The sequence below is a fragment of the Astyanax mexicanus genome, chromosome 3, assembly GCF_023375975.1.
Source record: "Astyanax mexicanus isolate ESR-SI-001 chromosome 3, AstMex3_surface, whole genome shotgun sequence".
NCBI lineage: Eukaryota > Metazoa > Chordata > Actinopteri > Characiformes > Acestrorhamphidae > Astyanax > Astyanax mexicanus.
In genome coordinates, this window is record NC_064410.1 from 35,590,040 (window position 1) to 35,616,254 (window position 26,215).

Here is a 26,215-nt window from a genome sequence, read left to right on the forward strand (position 1 = left end):
TCCTACTGCAATATCAGTTCTTTATGTAACTTCATTAAAGTAGGTTCTAGAAGAAAATAATTCAGGGTTTACAAACTATACACGACACAACATATCATAATTCAACATAATAAAAAAAAAAGACTGTTTCAGTTTCGTACAGCAAACAGTGAGAGCTCATGCTCAAACCACAAAGAAGTAGGCTGATATACAGGAATAAGAGACACCACAAATACAGCTTTGAAGCATTTAAAAACCTATACGACTCCTTTGTTGCTCATTTTCCATGAGGGTAACTTGTAAATAGCAGCATGCATACCATTGACACCCAGCCAGTCACACCAGAATGCCTCGGTGCGGTACCGTGGTTCTCTAACCCATCTTCAAGGCCCTCCAGACAGTCCACATTTTTGCTTGACTCATAATTTTGCACGCTTTGTCCTTAGGTGTTGTGAGATGGGGTCGAGTGAAAATGTGTACTGGTTTAATAACCTCTGGATTCCACAAAAATAAACACCACTGCAATTCTTGATAAAAAGTGAAGAGTGAGGAAAAATGCTGAGTCCAAAACAAATACTCCTTTGTAATTCAAAACACATGTACACATAAACAAAGACATAAAATATCCACAGTAAACAATGACAGTGTGAGGCCAAACACCCAGAGTGGAAAAAAATATACACAGGCAATAATTCATGGAAAGCAGAAATTCTTATTCAAAAGAGTTACAATAAGGCCTTCAAAATCTCACATAACATATATTTATTATTAAGACCTCACATCTTTTTTCTAATTTCCTGCAAGAGATTACTGATAGGTTCCTGTGATAAAGACAACCAGATCTGAAACGTGACAATACATGAATCAACAGTGAGCTGAAAAGAAAGAAAAAATATGTCAAACCTTGCAAAAGGGTCTGTAACATTATTAACAGTAAAGATGTTTGTAAGCATGTGTTACAGTATAGTGTCTTTGAACACCTGAAATTTAAACAGTCCATATATTGCACATAGCTTTTTCATGCAGTATAAATAAATAAAGTGAAAATTCAGATTAGTTTATTATTGTCAGAATTTCTTCATGTTTCTTCAACACTTTTGACACAGCCAAGTAATTTAGAATAAGTTTGGTGTGAAATTTGGTGTGTTTGTTACAAAGAATGTACATTTATTTACATTTCCGTTTATAGTTATGGTGGGAATAATGGGAAATATGGATCTTCATGACTAAAACAAGCACTGCTAACCGAACCCCCTTGTGGAACATTTGTATGCTGCTAGGCATGCACAAGTGAGTGCGAGAATAACGGTACGTGGCCACTAGCGCTATTTTCCCCACGAAATCCACCCTGCCGGATATCTCTGCTCGCCACATGGGTGTGTTTGTGAGTGACATTATAGGATTCAAATGAAGCAGAACAGAAGTGAAGTAGTTTTTAATCAAGCTGACTGCAATCTATTCCATATTTCATTTTCAGCTTCTCTAATGAGGTTGAAAGGCACCTGTTCTGTGTGTGAGAAGCTCGTATGTGTGCGAGGTCGCACCCTACTCCTCCCGATTGGCTGGATGCAGTCTGACGGCTAGATTTATTTGAATAAAGTTGAGCTCTGCTAAAATTTTGGCTGGATTGCGAGGCTGCATTCGGCACAATGCAACCCAGCATGCACCGAGGCATGCGGCATCTCTCCACTGAAATGAAAAAGATGCATCAAGGCTTAAGAGCTATTGCACACATACCGTAGGGTTGCATTCACACATCAGGTGAATGTGGCCTAAATCAGAAATATGTCAAATATATTGTAGGTTACATTAAAAAAAGATTGGATTTGGATCACTTTACCTGCTGTGTAAATGTGCAAGTGAGCCACAATGAATTGCATTGAACAATACATTTTAGACACAACCTTTCTTAAAACCATCAGCGTTATTCACAGCCTTTTTTTTCATACAGATATCTCCAGTTCTCACACTTTGAATAATTCTGACTAAGTTTCCCTGGAACAGAGCATTTCACGCCAAACTATTCTAACTGTTGACATCTTTACCATTTAATGGTACAGAAGTTCTTTTTTTTTAAACAATATCATGCCATGTTTTAAAAGTTCAATAAACTGTAGCTACTACTTAACTCGAAAAATCCTGAGTACATAGAGAAGAACACTCTTGCTATTAGAACTTGGTATCGTATACTTGTTTTTTTTACCTCCAAAGGTTTAAATCATCCAAAAAGAGACCTCTCATTTTTTAAAGTCTGAGTATAAATAATCACATTGTCCCTCAAATCCCTTCAGATCGGTTGTTTGTTTACACTGGAGCTACAAAGCTAATGCTGCTAAAAAGAAATGAAAGCTTCTACCCCACCAATTACCATGGCACTAACTGCAGACCGAAAATATTGAGTTGTTCAGTAATCTATCTATTGAACTTGCTTATGTGGTTTCTGACACAGATATATTATTATAGATAACAGTATGTGTGATACAGTAACAGAAACCACATAAGCAACTTTCTATAAGACATATTAAGTGCATGATTCAGACCTGCAGTACTGCTTGCTACAGTAGCCTTTTTAGCAAGTAACCAGTAAATCTGAGGCTAAGGCTGATGGGCACTTCACTGATGTCGCGGTCACAGTTCATGGGTAGATCATGGCTCATAGAGGACTGAGTTTTCCAGAGTAAAGTCATAGCAGAAGCTGGCCAGGTTTTCGTTGATGTCTCGAGGCAGGATGAACTCTGGGATGAAGGGCAGGCCGGACTGCATGGCCAGGACATGTGGTGCTAGGGTAAATGGTATATCTCCCAGAAGCTCTGGAAGAGCCGGTGCCGCTTCTGTGCTCTGTGGTTCTGTAGAGGCTTTAGAAGCTGGCACCACTGGAACAGACTGGACAGCTTCTGTAGCTCTGCTCACACCTGCATTTGATGACTGTAGAAACAAATAATAGAAAGAAATTGCTTGTTAGTCAATTAATCAACTAATCAAAATAATATGAATCCTTCAGTTTCTTCTATCTTGAAAAAGTCACAAGTGCTGTATTGGATACTAAGGAAGAAAAGAATCTGATCTGACAGTGAAATAAATCTAACCTAAAACAACACACATTCATACTGTGTGATTTGATGCCAGTTTTGTGTTTTGTTTTCGTGGGTTGTATTTTTAACTAGTCCAAGCATCATAGCCTAGTTTTAGATTCTCATTTTAAAGCATAGTAGTTTTTAAAGAAGATATGTTAGATTGGAATTGTGGTGTCAAGGTTTTGTAATCATGTAAATGTTCTATGCAGTGAGCCAGAATTCACTGCTGAGCTTTCTGAAGGTAATATGGGCCTAATTCAGTGAAACCTGATGACCTGTTGACCCCTGTAAAGAGCTTATGTCATAGTGGCTAGAGCTTATATTCTTTGCCCGAACTCGACCCGAACTTAGGCCGGGTTGGGCCAGGATGTCCATCAATTTCCTCGGGCCGGACTGGAGTTTTAAGCTCTAATAGTGGCAGTAGTGTATTTGTGAAGGGAAGGTTAGGTGTAATGTGTTGTAATTGTAAAATCTTAAACTTATAATTGACTACATCTGTTGATTCATTTGAATTTAAAAACGTCACAGACACACCCACACGCGGCGAGGCGAGAGATCCGGCACGGCGACCTGCGTTGAAGAAAAGTGCTAGTGGACGCGCACTGTTAGGTGTAGGAGGTTACTAGTGCCGTGCAGGTAATAGTGATTGAGTGAGAGAGTACAGCATAGGGGAGGGGCTATATCTGTAACCCCAGATCATAGGTGCAGGATTTATTATCTTCCTGTATTATGTTCCTAGATTGGTATCAGCCAATAATGTTTATTTATATAAAAAAAAAATTATCTGTGTCAGCAGAAATATACAGACTTGTATATCAGTGTCACTAACAACCGTTAAAATACAGGAGAAATGTGAAGATAAAGTAAACCTTGGCAACTTACAAGTAAAGTCAAAGCCTATGTTCACACAAAGAAGGTAACACTGTCCAAAATCAGACCGTATATGTCATATGTGACATAGATGTTGTCTGTATGGCAGTGGAACAGCAAAAACAAAATCAATCATTATTTTTACTCTGACTTTGGTTACATGTGGAATTAAAATCTGATAAATATCTGCAAGTCTGAACATTCCTACTCGACATTCACTGAGAAAAAGGGAAAATGGACAACATCAGTGAGGTTTTCAATAGCAGGATAGTGAGATAACACATATCATTAATATTTAGGGCGATGTCTCTATTCAAGTTATATTAAAAGGCTTACATGGCAAACACTCATTCTGCAGAAATGAGCAATCATGGAGGATGTGGTCACAGGGTAAAAAAAAATATAAAGGGCTGAAAACTGTTTAACATGGACAACAAGGACACAAACCAAAGATGGATTAATAATACGAATTGTGCAAACAGACTTAAACATAACATTTGTTGAGGAAAGTGTATTTAGACCAGTTTGGCTGCTGTCTGAATGTAGCCTAAGAACAGGAGTGAAAAATGTGGGAAGAAGGGCTGGTGGTAGCAGTATTCCATTCAGTCCTGCACTGTATCACACATGGCCATTTTTTTACAGACTGTATCATCCAAACATAAAACAGTAATACAAACCACTTATGTATTAAGTAAACAACACAATTATGTACTGACCTTCTTCTATAATTGTCCCCATTAATGATTATAATGATCACGCTTTTCTGCTGGAGGCCTATTATCCATTACTATTTGTGAATTGTGACTTTTCTTCGAAGTGCTGTGATGTAACAACAGACTATTTTTAAAAAGGCCAAGCTCTGAGGGTTTGACCAGACCAAAAATAAGGAAGTGCAGTTCTTGCTTTGAGCTATAAAAGAAATTGTAAAAATATAGGCGTTAAGTCTGACTTCATACCTTAATGTGACACAAATCAGAATTTGTGCAAGTGCAAGTCCAATCTTTTTAAATCAGATTTGAGGCCGGTCATAATAACTAATTTTTTATGGATATATGCAGTATATCTTCTCATTGAATGCTTTTATCTTCCATTGAGTAAATGAATACTGAAGTCATCCCAACTATGAAGGAACACATAATAAAACAGGTGATAAATTACAAGTGTTAAACAAACCAAAATACTCTGTAAAGCATTCATATCTGTGGTGCTGTTAACTTGCTGTTTTTGAGGCTGGTAACTAAACTTAACATGTGCAGCAAATGGGGCAGTCCTGATGAGAGCCAGTTTCATCATAACATTTTTGATGTCTTTGCAACTGCATTTTAAGATTTTATGTTGAGATAAGTTCTATATATATATATATGAATTTGAACCATAATGCTAGGCAAATCGGATTAATCAATACTGATTAATAAGGTTAGAAATGTGAACATCACAGTGGTTCTACAAATATAATCTCAACCACAATGAACCAAAATTAATCAGATTTAGTAGGTGCCCAGGTCAGTGTTTCACTCAAGTGATAAAAAAAAAGAAAACTAAAGAAAAAGAGGCCAAACAGGACTCTTTATTGTTCACAGAAGCTGCTGTAATAAGCATTCTAGTGTTTACCTGTAAACATGCCCAAGGCAATGCTGGCCTGAGTTATCAGATCAGATAAACCCATTAAATCCTGATTTATACTCTATTTCTTTATCACATGTTTTATCACATATTACAACCAATGATTTATAAAGGAAAATTATGAAAATTATCAGGGCTGTAAACAATGAGCATTTGGCATTGTCTCTAAAGGTAAGAAATAATAATACAAAAAAAATTGTATTCTAAATGTGTTCCAAATATCAGTAAAAAGAAAAAAATCATGAAGAATGAATCGTTAAACAAATAGTGAGCAGAGTGCATCGTTACACGTTATAGGGGAAAGCTGCATAACATAAAATCTGAAATCTTATAAATACTTTAAAAATGTTTTTTTTTTTTTTTTTTATAATAGTAAATGTACTAATAAAACAACAAGCATTCACATACTAACATACCATGTCAGGAATTCTCTATATATAATAGATAGATAGATAGATAGATAGATAGATAGATAGATAGATAGATAGATAGATAGATAGATAGATAGATAGATAGATAGATAGATAGATAGAGATAGATAGAGATAGATAGAGATAGATAGATAGAGATAGATAGAGATAGATAGAGATAGATAGATAGAGATAGATAGATAGATAGATAGATAGATAGATAGATAGATAGATAGATAGAAACTGAAATATCTTCTCATTTTTCTGATCTTCTGACATAACAAATAATCATACTGAACCCAAATCTAAAATCTGTGAATCATTACACCCCCGATACATTACTATGTGAGAAACCTCTGTGGTTTTGTCAGGAAGCAATGAGCCAGAGTGATTTACATTGTCCAATGTAGGTCAGAAGTCTTTTCAGGCTTCTCACAGAGTACGATTCATTATTTAGATCAGCCCTGTCCCAGTTTAAACAAATATCTGGTCTTTTAATCAGTGTGATCATGAAACGAGCTGATAAATCCTGCTGCAGGTCTCAGAGTGGAAGGCTAGTGGATGAGGTTTCGTGGTACAGAGCCCTGCAACATCCTAAGGAAGGAAGTGCCTGGGTGCCGTCTCTGACTTTAAAGACGTTTGCTGCTAACTTCGGCAGCACAGGCAGGAACTGTGCAGATGTGCTTTTCAACATGTGGTTTCTCTGAATATGACATGTATTTCACAAAAATACATCATTTATGACACAGAAGGGAATGACTATTAGACTATTGATAAAAAAAAATTAAGCAAAAATAACCAGGGACAATAACTGAGAAAATCTCCAGAGGGGGAGTTTCAGTGCTGCTGGCCACACTGAGCTTACTCTTTTTGGGTGGGTAGTATGACCTTTCTCCCTCTAATTACTCACTCCATGTTATCACTGGCAGTGGACATCAAATGCTAGGCAACACATTGGTCAGAGGAAATTAAATTTCAATAAGAATGGCCGACTTCTGGTGATAGAACACGATGCCAAGTAGGCTGATTTAGCGATGTAACAAAGTTGCCAACATTTACCTGCATGCAAGTAAGGAGCAAAGCAATGTGGCAACAACCAGTAGTCACTTGGCAGATTGCAGCAGGGCTTTCCCAACCGATGTGAATCTGTTACCCCTATTAGGTTTTTAGATACACTACCAGTCAAAGGTATGGACATGTCTTAAACTCAGTTTTTTTTTTTCATTCATTTAAAATCTTTAATACTAAAGTCATACAAACTATGAAGAAAAAAACATAAACAAATGTAACCAAAAAGTGTTAAACACACCAGAATACATTTTATATTTTAAATTCTTCAAAGTAGCACCTCTTGCTTAGATGATAGCTTTGCATATTATTTAGCTTTATGAGCTAGTCACCTGCAGTAGCTTTCAGTTAACAGCTGTGCTGAACTTGTCAAGAGTTAATTACTTACTGATTTTTTTTGCTCTTAATGTGTTTGAGCGCATCAGTTGTAAAGTTGTGAAGAGGTAGAGTTGGTAAACAGTGAATAGTCCCATCAGAGTAATGTTTTAATCTATATTCCTTATGTGTTCATTTATAGTCTGAATGACCACTGTACTAGTTTACAAATGTAGGAGGAAAAAAAGAATGAGAAGGAATGTCCAAACTTTTGACTTGTACTGTATTTATTGCAACTATTTATTGCACAATTTTGTGTGGGTGGAATTTACAGAAATACTGTCTGATTTGTGGTAAAGATTGATCAGGTACATGTGTGATTGGATTAATGTTAATGTTCTGTAGCACACATGGCCTGTAGAACATTTTTAAAAAACACTATTGATTTTTAATAATTAGTTTGCATGTCAGATTGGTGTCAGTCAATTGCTACTAATAATTGATAACCATAACCCTGACCGTTAGATAGCAGTGCAAGGTTTTAGCCCTAGTTTGATTATAGTCCTATCCTGATGGGATTAGTTTCTCAGGGGACGACCATGTAAGTGTTTTTCTCAGACGTCTTCTAAGAAAATTACAGGCTGAATTATCTATTTAAAATAGCTATTTGTCCACTTTTGGTGTGCATTTCCATGGAGATCCACATAAACACAACAGCGACTGAAAATGGAGGAGCTACTGAACACGATGTCCTATAACTGAGAAAGCCAAAAAATGTACTGAACCTCCTGTTTTTTAAATTGCAGTCTGGATTCAAGAGTTTTATCACTGAGTAGAAGTGTGAATTTTTTTTCACAGACGTCCCCCTGAGAAACTAAGCCCATGTAGATAGGGCTTATGGCATACAAAATTAACAGCCAAATATGTAACTGATAGGACCTACTGTGACTTACACATCTAACCCACTGTGTACCAAGAACCAAGACTGTGTACATTGAATTTAATTAAATTTAATTGAGCAGCATTTTGGAGTTCCCCTTTGTGCCAGGGTACACTTTTCCCTACACTCATTTAGGATGACATTGTGCAAAGCTTTCTAAAATAAGTCACCAGTACTACATTAATTTAATTACAAATGTGCCTATTAGGGTGACAAACAGAGATTGTCCAGAAACATGTTCTAACATGTCCTAACAGACTAATGCCACAAGGGACCAAGTCATCCAGGGCAGCTGGCCAGCTATTGTGTCTCAGCTTACTGAGGAATTCAACTGATTTCCAGTTGCTGTCCATTTAACATGTAAAAGATATATATGCATTACATAATGCTGCATGTCTGTTTACACTGGGGACTGGGGTTAATGCTGTTAATGGCTTAAGTCCCCCTCAGGCATATGCAGCTCTGCAAAAGACAGATTTTAAGCTGTAAGAAATTGAGGTCAAATACAAATCAGGATGAGAAGAATATGTAGCAGGAAATGTTCATTATCCTGCAATTAAAGGAGGCAGTGTATTCCTCCGGGGCTGTCACACACCACTACATACATAATACTACCACAAGAGTCTACAGTTTGTGCTCCATTATGTAACATTCTCTCCAGAAGAACTGGGACAAAGGAGAGTAAAAAAGAAAACATCCTGTGCTAGGCTAGTCATTCTTAATCTGCCCATGCAACATGCCAGTGTACTCAGTATCATCTAAGCAATTAATTATTCTGATGATAAAACCCAATCAAGAAAACAAAACTGCAATTCTTAAAAACATTTTCTTTCAAAGTCAAAGAGGGATTATATATTAATCTACACAGATTTAAATCCTGAAAACTGTTCATATGGGTGAGCGAAGTGCTTCTGTTTATTTAAAGTAAGCTTAGAAGTCCAAGTATTTGCGCGGTTAGCAGCAGTGCTAGCCGTGGTTAGCAGAGCTTAGCACTAGTAAATGTTGCTCCACACTGCTACGCTGAGGAACCCTGAGTGTACTGGTAACCCATGGTGCTATCAGCTAGTGGTTTACCCAAAGTAGCTTGTTTTAACATGGTAAACATGCAGGCAACAGTCCGATATATTCACCTCTGAATGCAAAAGAGCTAGCGCTGTGGTTAGCGGCTAATGCTAATACTGCTCCAGCCTCGGTGCTGGAGAAACTTCACTGAAACTGTATAACGCTGTACTTCAGCAGAGTGACTTTACTGCTCCTTAATACCTGACTGGTAGAATTCATACAAATGACAGAAATCTGATGCAAATCTGTAGGCAAATTTGGCAAGTAACACACACACCACATGGACAAGTGTGAACTCTTACGTTCATGATGCAGCTGTATGTCAGCAATGAACACAAGCACATATAGTTTAGCATGATCTTAATTTTACTTCACAATTACAATCGTATTTCTAACTTTAAATCTTTAATCTTAAAAACTTGGAAGCCCAGAATTTTGCAAGCCCGTCATCATAAATGTTTATACTAGTATATAAACTAACATTACATTACATTACATTACATTTGGCAGACGCTTTTGTCCAAAGCGACTTACAATAGTAAAATACAAAAGTAATAGATGTTTAAAGGTAAAAACATCTAAAGGAGGTCAAAGGGAAATAATGGAATAGAGGAGTAGAGAAGGGGAAGAAGGAAATGAGGTTAGAAGTAGTTAGTTTGTTAGAGGTGTTAAATAAAGAGTAAGTGCTCTTTGAAGAGCTCTGTCTTTAGGAGTTTCTTAAAGATAGTGAGAGATTCTCCTGATCTGGTAGTGGAAGGTAGTTAGTTAGAGGTGTTAGAAGAGTAAGTGCTCTTTGAAGAGCTCTGTCTTCAGGAGTTTCTTAAAGATAGTGAGAGATTCTCCTGATCTGGTAGTGGAAGGTAGTTAGTTAGAGGTGTTAGGAGAGTAAGTGCTCTTTGAAGAGCTCTGTCTTCAGGAGTTTCTTAAAGATAGTGAGAGATTCTCCTGATCTGGTAGTGGAAGGTAGTTAGAGGTGTTAGGAGAGTAAGTGCTCTTTGAAGAGCTCTGTCTTCAGGAGTTTCTTAAAGATAGTGAGAGATTCTTCTGATCTGGTAGTGGAAGGTAGTTAGTTAGAGGTGTTAGGAGAGTAAGTGCTCTTTGAGGAGCTCTGTCTTCTGGAGTTTATTAAAGATAGCGAGAGATTCTCCTGCTCTGGTAGTGGAAGGTAGTATGTTCCACCATTGGGGAACTCTGTATGAGAACACTGACTGACTTGTAATGGGGACAATATGAGTGCCAACAACTGCACTGTGTAACTTTGATAACACCTCACTATTACCACACTATTATAGTTCATTATGGACTCCTTAACGTTTGAGTTTATCAAACGTGTGTAGTAGTAGGATAAGGATAATAGATTTGTCTATCTATCTATCTATCTATCTATCTATCTATCTATCTATCTATCTATCTATTTGTCTCCCTGTCTGTCTATTAAGTCAAATCTTCACAAGTAACATGAAGGTGCTAAAAAGTATACGATCAGTAGGATACAAAAACACCATTTAAGGTTTATTATTTTTCTTCAATGTGTTAATTTGTGACTTAAGTGACGAAAATCTGCCGTTATTTATCTCTTTTTTTTTTCCCTCCCACATGTCTTCCTGTGGAAAACAGATCATAGAGCAATCTGTTATGCTTACTCAGGGCCTTGCTGCCAAGCAGATCCAGCAGATCTCAGCCTCTCTATTTTACACACAAACACACACCTACACACACTCACACAGAAACAAACACCTGCTCTGTCACGTCCAGTCTATGATTAAAAGCTTCTAATTTGCACAATGTCGGAGGCTGTAATGAAACCCTATAGTATAAAAAGTCAAAGCCCAGCGAGGGCCCGTCTTTCATCAGCCATATGGTCGGAGACACAGTGCAGAGAGCAGCGTGGCGAATGACAGCGGCATGTGTTGGCCCCTGAGTCCAGCCACCCAGCACCTGCCATCCACACAGCAGTGCGAGAGCCTAGCCAGACCAGCAGAATAGAGAAAGGAACAGAGAGAGAGAAGGAGAGATAGAGAAAGAAAGAGAGAGAGAGAGAGAGAGAGAGAGAGAGAGAGAGAGAGAGAGAGAGTCTTCAAAGCCTTTTTTTCTGTTCTGCTCCCCGCAGAACCACTGATCCCAGCTCTGGTGAATTTGCCAAGAAGTGTAAGAACATCGTAATCATGGCTTCCTGCTGCTTCCTTTATTAATTTGATTATGCCAGAGAAACGGCACATTTAGGATGGTGTGTTATTAGTTTCAGCTCTACTGGTTTTAATGATACTGATACTTCAAAAGGCTTGAAAATGCAAGCATGCTGTTAAATTATACATATATATATATATTTTTTATTTTAATATATGAATATCTTAAGCAGTCTGTGAGTGTTTTTAAAGTGATTTAAGTAAAATTGGTCAAAAAATGCAGGCTGATTTCCTGTATGCTTTACATTAGGGACTCTATGCAGTAATTGGAACCCACTTCATCCCAAATGTTTTTACCAGTATCCCTACATATAATAACATTATAATATATATGCCTAATATTTGCATACAAAAGCAGCATTATATGTGTTTTTTTACATTATATAGCCTAAAAAGTCACTGTGATGGTAAACTAACTTGTAAACAGGAGAATTATGGCTCCATCATGGTCACTCCAGCTTTGGCATTTATGATGATTACTGCACTACGTAACTCTGGTGAACAAGCAAGTCATTTTTCTTTAAAATCTGTAATGGCAGTCTACATGCTTCATTTACTTCAGCTGTCAGTTCTGTATCCCTCAGCTTGTCCAGAAATGCATGTGTAAATCATGCCCTTTAGTGGTGTCTCTGTCTAATGAGTCTCTTTCTAGCACATACTGGATTATATAAAAGTTGTAAGACTAAATTCTGTCTCCTGAGCTTTCCAAATAATCTAACATCTAACATGCAAAATGACAAAGACAACATAATACAATTGCAACACAATAGCAATGTATTACAATATGAGATTTGGTCCATATTGTGCACTCCTAACTCAAAGACCACAAATGAATTAATTACTCCAAGCTCTAAACCGAGGGTTCGTGGCATATAGTCAAGGCATACACAATTTTCTTAATTTTCTTTTGAGCCAAAACAAATACGAGATATGTCACTTATTACTCTGTATATCAGCTAAACTTGACTGTGTTTAAAGTACAAATATCCAGTCTAGTTTAACGAAAACATGTTCTATGGACTAGCCAAGTTTAGTCCTGTAATAAATCACCTGATGAAACAAAGCAAAATCAGGAGAACAACCTCCTAAAAAATGAACAGACAGTCTAAACACTGTTTGCAGTAAAATGAATAAAAAAAAGCCCAATGTACACAATGCTGTAGAATAGCTAATATTCCCGAATGGATTAAACATCCCAGGATGTATTAAACATTTGAGCCGAATTCATAAAATGTTAATTGGCACCCAAAGGACCCTACACCAGACCCAAGAAGTAATAAATTGTGAACAGCTATTTTTAGTACGTTCAATATTTTTTTGCAAATCATTAAATAAATATTAATGAAGTTAAAAATTATAGGAGGGAACTCACCTTTGATGGTTGCACAATAACACTGCTGGATGGATATACAGTGCTTGTGCGCTGCATTTTTTGCCTCTGTTCCTCGGACGTCTGTCCTGTAAAGCAAATTATAACACTGGTTATTTACAGAAAGATGTAAAAAAACAAAATCACTGTCACTTGGTTAAAGAACTTCAGCACTTAATAAAGCAACATGATACTACCCTCTGCAATTATGATAAGCAAGTTAAGCTAGATTATGTTCTCTTAATAATAGTGTGACACTAATATTGGTTAACATTATGGGCTCTATTTTACACTCTGCGTAAAGCATGTATATCTGTGGGCCTTGCACCTGTGTCGTGTAAATAACAACTGTGCTTATGAATATGTCTCTGCAGTTGAGCATGGTGGTCTAGAAGTGAGGTGTGAGCTGATTAATTTTTGCCGTATTGATATCTTGGCAACAGAAAACACAGGTGCGCCACAGACTTACATTGCTATTTTGGAAGTAAATTGTTAACACACGCACATGTCCAACACAAGTACGTAAAACGCGTGGGGGACTTGTTTTACATAAACGAACAATGCACCATTGAAAGTCAGAGCACACTGACTGGTTTATTTCACGTTACACCCTAAATTAATTAATTAAGAGAATTAGTACATGCCTTTTTGCACATTTCAAGCCTACTATAGCAAAGACACACTGACATACCCTAAATCTTTGTTTTCACCTGCTAGAGCATAAAGTCAACACTAGAAGTGGGCATCATGGCCCTAAAATAATATCACGATATTTAATGGTATTTTCACGATAACGATACTCTTGGCGATATGACAAAACATTTAATAAAAAAAAAAAAAAAGAATACACTACTGCAACAAAATGAAAATAAAATAGGATTATTGCATACCATATGATATGTTAATGATAAGATTTGTAACAGAAGTCAATGATCCAGAATGTCATGATACTAATAACACACTCCAAAAATCTCCATATATCCATATTAAAGTAAAATAAATGATAATAGACAGATACAATCTGTCTCTAGTAGATATATAATAGAAAATGAGAACAGTGTAATTTTTTTCCTTTGCTAAAAACGGCAATAAAGTAGTACCCTGATGTGATAATTAGGGGTGGGTGATAAGGCACAATACTTCAGGGTCTAATATTGTTAACGATATTCAAAAATGTTGGCAATATTATCGCATACAATACGATATGGCACACCCCAGGTCATAGGAAGAATGCTGTCTTAGTGTGTAATATGATAAGGGACATAAATTAATTCAATTAAAAAAGCAGTTTTGATTCAGGTTACTGAATATATATTTTTAAATATATTTTTATACACTGCTAGGCATATTAGAATCGTAATATGCGGAAATATATATATATATATATATATAAATAAATGTAATATATATATATAAATATATATTTTTTCATATTATGCAACTAACAGATAATTTAGCAGTGAGTTGTGTGTCCTGGATTACACTACAACACATGTTTTTAACACAGGCAGGTTCTGGAAATATTGCAGTGGTTCAGGTAAATAATAGCTAAATATCCAGCAATAACATTAATATTTCAGCATTTTCTCAAGTCAGCAAAATGACTTACCTTTATAAACAAAAAAAATCTTTTTAAACTCTTCTATAATAATTTACATAATTTAAAAAAATCTCCAGCCATTCACAACAACAGCAGATATATTTTCCTTCTGCAACCAGGTCAACAGTGTGGATTATCTGTGCTTAACAAATGGTTATCTGATCACATTAATGGCTTATCCCGCATTAGTTCTCCTGCGTACTTACGGACAAAATTCTTGTTGGCAGCTAACGGAACACTGCAACACTTCCGGACTGCCAAGGAAAAATTTCCCATTCCACCAGCACACTGCTGTCAGAGGGACTGGAAATTCTACACCACCCACGTACACACGAACCTCTGCAGACTCAAAAATATATATGACTTAAAATCATCTGGAACGTCTTCTTGTAAATACTTTTCTCAGTGCAGTGAAACACGTCCTCTGTGTCTGTACAGACATGGTTTTACTCTGCAAGGCCAAGACCGGAAAAATCTGAAGTCTAAATTCTGTCCTTCGTTCAGTTGATTTCATCTCTGTCTGGATTTTCCCAGGCAGACACTATCCTCTAGGGTCTACATACACCGTGACTCAACCCACTGCTTACAATACAGCAATTATCTCTGGTGAGTTTGTGTTCACCAAAACATCTCTCCACCAGCAGACTCACTAGACTCTCCGGTATCCATGGAGGCAAACCCGAGCAAAAAGCTCCACGGATGAGCCTCAGGACCCGAGCGCCTTCCCCAATACAGAGCAAAGGGCTTAATGATGTTCCAGGATTAGATGCTCATTTCCTCAGTCACATCAGGATGGAGCAAACAACGTGAGGTGGGGCAAAACAATGCAAGTCATGCATCACATCTGCACACTGTAAAACTATACTACACGCAGGGTTTTACACTGCAATTATAAAAGTTTTAGAAAATATTAAATTAATTTCCTCACTCAGATTCATAAGTTTTTATTCTTTCAGGTTATAGATGCAGTGCTTTGAAGTTTCTGTAAATGATTCTCTCTGCCTCTTTATATCCAGCTATGCCCTTCCTGTCAGCCACATTTAGAAAAGCAGGCACAGATTTTAGAGTCTCCATTTTCTCTCCACAATCCAGCTTACATAATCTGCAGCAAAAGCATTTTTTTATATAACAAACTAAAGGTTTAACAAAGAATCTTTGCACAATGCTTTGTGATGAAAAACATGATGTGCATGGTGGGAACAAATGATTTCATGTTGTGTTTATGAAATGTTATGCATTTGCATAATGTTTGAACACAAGATTTCACAAATTCTGCTAGCGCAGGCCAAAGAACCAGTGGGCGTAAGCAAAGGGTGGAGGATTTGTCAGTCATTTTTGACTGAAGCCAATCACATAAGCGCGTTTTTTCACTATGGGGGGGGGGGGGGGATGGAGGAGCTCACCATGGCCAGTTTACAAGTTTTGTCTTCTAGGCCAGGATAGACGACATTTAGCCAAGTGCAATAACAAATTTCCAATAATGAAGTGGAGTGAAAAGTAAGATGATTGAATTTTAAATACAGATTTTAAATGTCAAATTAAAATAAAAACAAATTAATCAAAAACCTATTTAAGTAGAGTAACAAATTATATTTTCTTTGTTACTGTCCACTAAGACAATGATAATTTCACTCTAGTTTGCCAATGTAAACCAATGTTTAATTGAGAAATAAAACAGCACCGTAGTTTGTTTACTGCTTAGAACAGTACAGGGAGCAGTTACCTTTGTTTATACACTTAAAGGAAAGGAAAGGAGTAAAGGTCTCTTTATTTTCTGTCAGTCAAATGTATTTATTTATTTATTTTTTATATATTGAATCATGAGTGCATCGTTAGACTCCTACTATAAACTTGTTAAAGCCCCAAGAGAACGTTATCTGCTGCACAGATAAATAATGCAATGTAAAGTAAGCTCAGTCTATACTCTCCCCTTTACATCCTGTCAGCACATTTAACATAGCTTCGTTTCGGACCACAACCACAGAGAACGCAGCGGCCGTGCTTCTTACATGGCACGCTGTTTATCCTCCGCTGTATTGTAAACTCTTCTAAAGAGAGAGAGAGAGGAAAAAAGATAGAGAGGAACAACCGATTAAACACATAAGCATAGGCATAACTGCTGTTGTTTTATGAAAAAAAGCTGCATTAAAAGTTGCCGAAACTTTCTCTTGCTCAGGGCATCTAAATATTTAGTCTTCAGTAGGAACAGCAATGCTGACCGGGAACAGGGTCAAATGTCCTGCTTGGGTCACTGAGTTAATCCACTTAACCCTATGCACACTGCGTGTAGTGCCATGGAAGTTCCAGAGGACTCTCTCAGAAGCTTTTCAGCGACACATAATGTCACCAGTCTTACATCATGGCTCTTCAGTTAGTAGGCAGCATGCACACTTCAGCATCGACTTCACAGTTACAGAGTAAAGTGTGAAAATTCAGTTGCAGCTCTGTTTTCAGATCATCATATTCACAGTAATCAAACATGCTCTGTTTTGGAAATACACTCACGCCTTCAAGGGACTGTTTAACTGGCTAAAATCCAAACCCTCAAATTTCATTTGGTTTTGGGGTGGAGGGGATCTAGGGAGGAATACACATATGAAACCTCAGAAGAGGCACAGCTGCTCACGACTTCACCAGCACTTTGTGTTGGTCTTTAAGAGTCTTTCCTCTTAAAAACGTCAGCTGCAGATCCTGTACACAGAGCAGCCTTTGAGGCTAAACCGTATTAAAGCACAAACATCAAAGTGAGATGTTTTTCTTTTACAATTTTGCTATTGAAATTTCAAAAGATTATCACTAAGGAAATAAAAAATAACATTAGCAAAAATGACAACTAGTAATATAGGCCTATTAAGACTGTGTCAGATTAATAGGGGCACACACTATGGCTGCATTGATTAGTTCAATACAATAGATCAACAACGTCTATTATAAAAAGTAGCACTGCACTACAAAAGTGCTGGGAGCAGAAATACTTAACTTGGTTTGTCTCTCCAAAAGTGCCAAAACACACTAGATTACATGTTTACCCAATAAATATCCGTATAGCAGTATTTTACACATTTAAACAGCTTCTAAGCATTTGACTTGGCAAACCTCCATAAAGTTCCATCGTTTTTTCATTCATTTTAAAATGTCTAGTTGTGGTCTCTAGTATGATTAAATGCCAGATGAGCTGTTTTTTGTGAAAAAAACGTGATCAGGTATAATGCTGCTTAAGTCCGGTGGAGGAGTGGGCAGGGAAAAACGATCGGATTTCAGCTCTTGCTCACCAAAATATCACCTCTAATTGGCTAACAGCACTGTGAGGCTTTACTTAAAATAAAGACATTTTACCACTAATAAATTTGCAATGTCATATGTTACTTTACAACATGTGTAATGCCCTGCTAAGTGCACTTCAGCCAGTGACCAATTCTTAGAGTCTCTGTAAAACACGAAATCCACCGGAGATCCTATGTAAACTTACTTAACACACGAATGTGGGTAGTCCAGGTCCGTAAAGTAAAAATCCACCCCAGGGATAGCCACATATACAACTCAAAAAGAGACCTACTGTATTTTACAAAGAACAAAAACAAGTGGATTTTAGAGGAAGGAGACCTTTAATACAAAGTTATTACACATATTCCACTTAAAACTCTACTGTACAAAAAAAAAAAAGCTTTATTTTAACTATGTCTAAAATCTCCATCTATTTTTCTAGGCTTGGAATTGACCAACACATATTGAAAATTTGTTTTGTGATCTGAAGAATTAGAATTTCAGACTTTTTTTTTTTTTTTTGAATAAATGGATGCCATGAACTTCGGACCAAAGATGAAAAAGACAATCCATTCTGTTATGAACAAGAAGTCCAAACGCCAGGATCTGAAGAAAAAGTACATTGAGATCTTAGCACAACATATGTTGCTTTCAAGACCACTCCTTTTTCAGGGACGCCCTTGTATCTTTCAACTAGACAATACTGCACACAAAACAGAGGCATGGCTGCAGAAAAGGAGGGTCCTAACCTGTTTTTATCAGAGAATGTGTGCAGATTTTTGAAATGGAAAATGTGATTGTAAACCCAGTACTGTTCCACATCTTAAGATGTGCTTGTAAGAGAAATAGGATAAATTAGTAACACCTAAAACATAAAATGTCTTGTGTTCATACTACCTACAATCAAATAAAATTAGTAAATTATTGCAAGAAACTGTTTTTCGTGTAATTAAAATTTAGCTGAATTATTTTTTTTGGCAATGTGATGTGTAAAGATCTAGGTTTAAATAAGGAAACACATGATAGTCTTATAAAAGGGAAGTTCTAGGTAGTGTCACTAAATGACTAAACTGGTGAGAAAACGCTGATGGAAAAAAGAAGGACTATGTAATAGGTCAGTTCCTCATTTACACACAGAACACTTCTGCAATATCAGTATTGCAAATGCCAATATTGTAATAAAGTTTAAAGATTAGCTGAAAGTCTAAATGCTTTTCCTGACAAAGTGCAAGGATGTAGTGTAAATTGCACAGAAGCATTTGTTGTATAGCTGCACAGGAGGACAAAGAGGATTCTCTTCAAGCTCTGTTCCTGAATCAGACACGTTTCCTCAGAGCACCAATCCAGGGTTAAATGTAATCTGAAACTGAGCCACGCTGGTGAGTCTACGACCTCTAACAAACACGTGGTTAGCTGTCCTTTCCTGCTTGCTTTCTTTATTTCTCACCCTAAAGGGATTTCACAGCGGACTGCCCCCTAAATAACACGCTGTAGGTGGAACTGAGAAGCACAAGGAAAACCTTTTTTCCAGACTTCCACTCCCTCCGTCCTGATCGTATTCCATTAATTGCTGCCCTCTACCTGAATATCTCTCTCCTTTCACAGCAGGAGATCTGGAATCGGCTTGCCTCTCTTAGCCTGACAGAGGCAAGCAGTCATCCTGGCTGTTATTTTGTGGCACATTAAACCCAGTTGAAATATACGTTCGGGTTTGACCTACATACCATTAGCCTGATAGTTTACAGTTAATGAAAGTAGTGCAGTTCTGTTCATCTTTAAAAGAATTCACAGCTACAGTGTTCTGAGAATATGATACTTTAAACCTTGCAGAAAAGCACTGAGTTATAATACATGCAGCAACTTGAATTAGGAAATGTGTGGCATAAAAAAAAGTGCAAAACAAGGCCAGTGATTGACTGCGACCCTCTTTATAGTAAGTAGATTCAGCTGATTTAGAGTGCAACCATTGCTGACACAGATGTTTAGTTGAACTCACGCCACATAGCTTGTATAATGCCCAATAGAACAGGATGCTGTGAAGCATCTACTAAAGGGCTCAAAAAGACACCATGTCCAACAACAAGCACACTGTATAAAAATAAAAAAATGATCTCCTTAAAATTGATCTCCTTAATGTGATTTTTAGGTCAGCTGAACATGAAATATTGAATTGCACCGTAAACTATAGCAAATTAATTGCCTCAACTTACATCATTAATTTCTTGTTAGAAGTTGGTCTAACTAAATAATCTGTGTTGACAAAAGTTACAAATTGTAGTTGAACCCTAGTTGGGGCCAAGCCAACTACTCTGCACTACTGCACATGCTCAGTTTGACTTGATAGTTAAACAGGGTCTACTGAGCAATTATGCAGGGGTTTCACCTGATATTGGTCACGCTATAAGCATATTGGACATGTCTTCCCATCTCTCACTCACCATCAGTGTGTAGTCATTCTCCACATGCTACTGCTGCCTCTCTTCTGGGATTTATATACGTGTTATATAATAGTTAACTACAGCCTTGCCTCAGTGTTAAAGGCTATAACAGTGAGTTACTGTATTTTGTATTGCTCAATGTGACTTTTTGCTGACTGGGTCCAGCTGGTTGTTTTTGCATTACCACAAGCTTACATGACTGACAATAAGACATATACATAGGCCAACAAAACAAAGTGAATTTTTAAGTTAGTGAGACTTAATAATAACGTTTTTATGCATATGAAAAATGAATTGTCTGTACTAAAGAGTTTAAGTTGGCATCACTTTCTGTTTTTTTTTCCTAAACTTAGAAGTTTGAGTTAGCCTCAAAAATCTGGTGCAGTAAATTGCCTTGAATGTTTTTGCTTTCTCAACTTTCCACGGTAAGTATAAAGTTATATAGTACCCCAGCATTGGGCTGTCTGACCGGCCTTCCTGACCTAATGACCCAACATCAGTACCTAAGATCTTGTTACTCTCATGAGTGAATGCAATCAAAATCTCAAAGCAATGTTCCATGCAGACTAGAGGCTACTAATGAAGCACAGATGGTTACACTCCCACAATTAACATTGTGGAATCAATTTTAGCAGAGCAGGTGTCCACACACTTTTGTCCATATGGCACAAGCATGAACACAGTAAGGATGATCACAATTATTACACAACTGCCACACAAATTTAGACTGCCTACTATTGGTTTTCACAGTCGTTATCTTTCACAATCATATGTTTACTTCACAACATGCAAAACACGTATTGGGTGTGCTTTTATCGGTTGAGGCAAATAAATGGAAATAAAAAGGGACATAAATGCAATTATTGAAATTCATAGGAATCACATCAAACAGCAAATGTTCTTACCATTATCTGCAACTTCTATCTACATCTCATATTTGCTAGGACATGTTTAAAGTGCAGCAGTAAGTAGTCTTTGTCGATTTGATCACGAGTGTATGTAGTGGCCACACATAGACATTTAGGCTACATGCACACAGGATGTGAAAGTGTCCCAAATACATATATCTGTATCTGAAATTTGTCTGAACAGTTTGCTCTGTGTAAATGACACATAATCACAAAAAAAAGCATTACTTCATGTGAAGTTTCGGTTTCATCCTTGCCGGAATCACAGGAGGTACACGGTGTCTGAGCTCTCTTTAAAAAAGGCACATTAATCATCCACGCATACCGCTTTGGTTTGTGTTCCTGCATTTACTACAATACTGTTTTATTGCAAATCCAGTCAAAATATGCCTCACTGATTATGTCCCAAGTTTTATACTATTTTTTGCATTGTCCTAAGTTATGTTAGCTGCTAGATACTAGCTGAAGATATTTTGCACATCTAATTGCCTTCAAAACATGTCCACAGACAGACATTAATATGTGTCGGTGTAATTTAATGAAACACAAATAGATAGAAGTGCTAATAAACTGTGTAATACTATTTCGTTTACTGTTGTTGATGAGAAGTAGTGAACTCAGGGTTGGTAATGCTCTTGTGACTTTTAAAGTAGGAAATCTGATCTTTGGGTACATTCCAGTTAAAATTTCCTACTCGGAACTTGGACATTCTGATAGGTGAAATCTGTGTGTTTATTCCAAATAATATAATAAATTAAGTATGATACAAACAGATTAAATTTACCATATTTATATTCTTGACAGATACTATATTTAAAATGTATCATTATTTAATTTTTCATACACAAACTAGGAAAGCATTCTAATTTAATTTAGAAGTAAAAGTGTGAGACAGGCCTAAACATAAGATGGAAGCATTAGTTAAGCTGTTGTTGCATTTTCCACAGCCATATTTACCAGACCAGCCCATTTAAACCATGACAACAATGTCTGGGTGTTAGACTAGAAAGAAACATTTAGTAGAGACCCACTAGACACAGCATAATTTAGCCCAAGGTTGGGTTTAATCTGTGTCTGGAAAAACAGGCCCCAAAATGCCTGTGGACCAAGTTAGTATGTTGCCTTCATGTGGGAGAAAGCTGCTGGTTCTCAATCCTGTTGGCTCCCCAGCCAAAAGACACAAACGGACCCCCGGCCAGCTGTGTCTGCTCCACGCCGAGCAGTCAGGCCTAAAGCCGCAGGATGAAAAGAAAATTATGCCACTCTTTCTGCAGAGAGGGGCCCGGAATAGTTGGAGACCCGACCCCATAATCAACATTTTCATTACTCCGAGCTTTGGATTTCAGGAAAATACGCTGAGCTTCAGTGATGATTTAGTAAGAAGGCTTGAAACACTGGTGTATTTACAGTGTTTCATATGCTGGGACTGCCCTGATTCTGAACCCTGAAGGAAATGTGAGATTTCTGCAGCGGCCTATATAGAAAACGGGGTGAAGGACATACAGTAATAGATCAGGAAGGAGAACAGGCTCTCCAAGTGCAAGCACTGAGAAAATCCAAACGTTGCCTTATCTCCTTTCATTTGCAGCGTTGAGTTACAACAATGGGCAGCAGATTCTCTGCTGAAGCACAAAGCACTACTGTGTTGCCCTCTTATGGCAAGTGTGTATCACTGATGTATAACTGTATTCCTAAGGGGGGACCTGCCCAGCTTACCCAGGTGGGGATAACATGAAACTAGAGACCTGTGTTTGTGCTGCCTTTTCCTCAAGTAACCCTGTCAGACAAGCATACAAAGCAAACTATACCGGTAGTTAGATATATAGTCTACCATTCAAAAATATACATTAAATATATTTTTGTTCTTGTATTTAATAACAACTTCTACAATACTACTTATATACAGAAGCCAAAACATAAGGAGTGAACTACTACTGTAGTTTTTTATCCTATAAAAATCTTAAGTAACAGCCGTTGCTGTGTTTTTTCTTAAAAACTGCTACTAGGTCTATCACAATAACTATGTTTGGAAAATTGTACAAAAACTGTGGCTTCTATAGAGGTATATAGAAGATTGAAGATTGAAGTTTGAATGTGAAACGCCTATTAAGTCCTATTTCACTGTTAATATTTGTACCGTTTTATTAATTATTGTTGCTTTTATGTTGGAGTACCATAAATCATTGATATAAGAAAAGTTTAGATATTACTGTAGCCTGTAAGCAGCTTTAAATCCATTTTGTGTCTTTTTGTTTCCCCTTGTTACACCTTGGAAAACTGATAAAAATACAAGTCAGAAAAAATATCTAGATTTGGACGCTGCTATAAACAATATCACTCAATATATGACCATTTAATGCATTTTTTTTTAAATGATATGAAAATAGCATAATAATGCAATTATACCCTTTTAAAGAGCAATGGAGTTTTAATAATTACAAATGCTCAGAAATGGGACAAAAACTGTCTACATATTTGTTTACATAGTCATTTAATTAAAATAAAACTATTTAAAAATAAAGTGAACAAACTGGCTCAGTCACAATAATGGGACCTCCTTAGTAAGTACACACATGTAGTATTAAGGTGAGAAAAAAATGATTGGGATGTTAATAATGTAATTATTGTGACAGGTAAATGTTATTTTGTATTTATGTAGTTTAGTTATTTTTTATAAAATCTTTACATTAACATCCAAAAAATAACTTAAATAGCTAAAGGACATCTTCATTGCATGTTTTGTCATTTTATCTAACATAATATTTTAGCATCACTTCAGATATAATGATTTATGGCAATAGTACAGCTTTTTGACCTATACAAATAATTTACTTATTGTTAACAGTTTTATATAGCCCAACTAAGTAATAAAAACTATATGCAACTGTACAAAAATTGTAGATTTACCCTAAATCAGACTGGTTCTTTTATACTGAAATTATTGTTTTTGTAAAACAACAGCTTCTATATGTAAATTAACACATTTTAAAACAGTACTTAGATTAATCACGTTAATTCAATTCAACTTCCAGCCCTAACTGCACCAGAGAGGAAACCTAACAGTGTGTTTCTCTTTCTTTCTACAACCTTTTTTCTGATATACACTCCAGTGAGAAACTAGTCACACATTATCAATTGTAAGCAAGTTATTTTTAGGTGTGTAGTAATTAGATAGGTTAAATGTTCACATAATTGTGTTTAACTTATAATACTTAGGCTACTTTCACATTGCTAGGCTGAAGTGACTCAAATCTGATTTGAAAAAAAAAATGGATTTGGCATGTTCACACAGCCATGAAAAAATCAGATCTGAGCCACACTGAGCAAAAAAATCTGATTTGTGTCACTTCAACCTGGTAATGAGAATGTAGCCGTTCATGGCTGTGTGAATGTGCCAAATCAGTCAACTGAGTCAGTTGTATATGTGGTCCTAAATCGGATACGTATCCGATTCGTGAACATGTGGCATGAATGTGAACGGTAAAATCGGAATTCATGCGTCTTTATGCTTTTAAGCATGCGCTACGTGCTTCTCTCTCGTTCCCACACATCTCTAGGTGCAGCTGTGCATCTATAGCTGCAAAAACAGCAAAAGCAAACCACTGGCCTTTTTTTACATCCTCGACCTGAGCATGTTCTTCAGATGAGCTATTTGCTCTCTACTTGAGCAAAATATTCTTCACATATATGGGCTGCTAACGCATCTATTTCACCTTAATAAAGCTACGAGCCGTCACTCAAATATGTCGTTTTTTTGTTGTTGGTGAAGAAGGCGATGTTTATACACGTATCGATGTGCGCATCCGATCTGAGCAAAAAATCGGATTTAAGCAATGTATTTATTATTTTATCGACTGGGCAAAAATACGTACTTTTTTTTATTCAGTTGCGATTTTTTTAATAATTCACATTAACATTTAGTCCCCTTTGAGCTTTTTATATAAGTGTTTTTTCAACATCCTTCCTGACAAAAAAAAAATAAAACTGAAAAATGAGTCACTTCCTTTCCAGAAATCTCATTTTACAGCACACGGCCGACTTTTATTGTTTCAATTCTGAACCAGTCCTTAAACTATAAAACTCACCAATAATAACGAACCCATCTGAATCTTTCTCGGTCGGAGACTTTTTCGTCGAGTCTTTCTTAAACCCGAAGAAACTCAACATCTTCCTAAAACCGAAACAGAAAGAGAGTCAGGTTAACAAGTGAGCTTAGCCACTGTTAGCTATGTCTGCTAAACAGAGGATAATCAAACACATGAGCTCATTTATATCAGTACAACTGCACCGTTTTACGACATAAACTAGAGTAAAACACTGAGTTTAACAGGATTTAAAGAGAACTAACACACAGTGAGAACAAACAAACACGACACCATGACATTCAACACTCACCCAGAACCGCTCTGATTCCTTTAACTACAGAAAAACACGAACCTGGTCTAACTAATTAAACTGATATAACTCTAACAGACTGATACAGTCACTCCGCTGACACTCTCTATCCCTTCATTTTAATATTTTCGCATTTTACGGCAAGTTTACAGCTTAAAAAGTTGTTGAAGTTTTTTTTTCTGTTTACATCCAGCTGCTCCGACTCTTCAATTTTACAGTCCGACTGGAAACAGAGCCCGGAGAGGCTGGATAAAAAAAAAAAATGATTTACTCTAATATTGATGTTAAATACACATGATACTTATGTATAATTTAATATATATTTAAAATGTCTAAAACTAAAATATTTATATTAGAAAATATTTAGCTTTCAACGAAACAAAAAAAAAACATTTAGTAAATATATAGTGTGATTATTTCCAAATAACTTAATTATTGTAATTTATTTTTCATTACAATTGTATAGATGAAAAAAACTAAAAAAATATTAACCTAGACCACATTACGAACGTTTTTTTAGTTCCTGGTAGGAACTAAAATACTGAAACGGTGTTCTGTCGAGTTTTGCTACCCATCGATATGTGCTTGTTTAGGACAGTGCGCATGCGCCGACCAACATTTTTAAATATGTTTTCACGTTTTTCATGATAATTCCTTAAAGATTTTATTGGGCGCATTACACAACCTGCATGTAAATAGCAGTTGAGAATAATA

At 36.6% G+C, this 26,215-nt stretch overlaps 1 protein-coding gene across 2 annotated transcripts; it reads right to left on the reverse strand.

Moving 5' to 3' along the window:
* Positions 1 to 25,719, reverse strand: umad1 (UBAP1-MVB12-associated (UMA) domain containing 1). Of its 2 annotated transcripts, XM_015602235.3 has the most exons (4): positions 25,502 to 25,719; positions 25,192 to 25,277; positions 12,900 to 12,985; positions 1 to 2,904 (listed from the first exon to the last, which is right to left on the reverse strand). In XM_015602235.3, exons 2-4 carry the CDS (start codon positions 25,271 to 25,273, stop codon positions 2,626 to 2,628), a joined length of 447 nt encoding a protein of 148 aa, XP_015457721.1. In that variant the 5' UTR covers positions 25,274 to 25,277; positions 25,502 to 25,719; the 3' UTR covers positions 1 to 2,625. The 2 variants fall into 2 exon arrangements, with proteins under 2 accessions (XP_015457721.1, XP_015457722.1); XM_015602236.3 differs by lacking the exons at positions 25,192 to 25,277; positions 25,502 to 25,719 and adding an exon at positions 14,703 to 15,034.
* Positions 25,720 to 26,215: the final 496 nt, after the last annotated feature.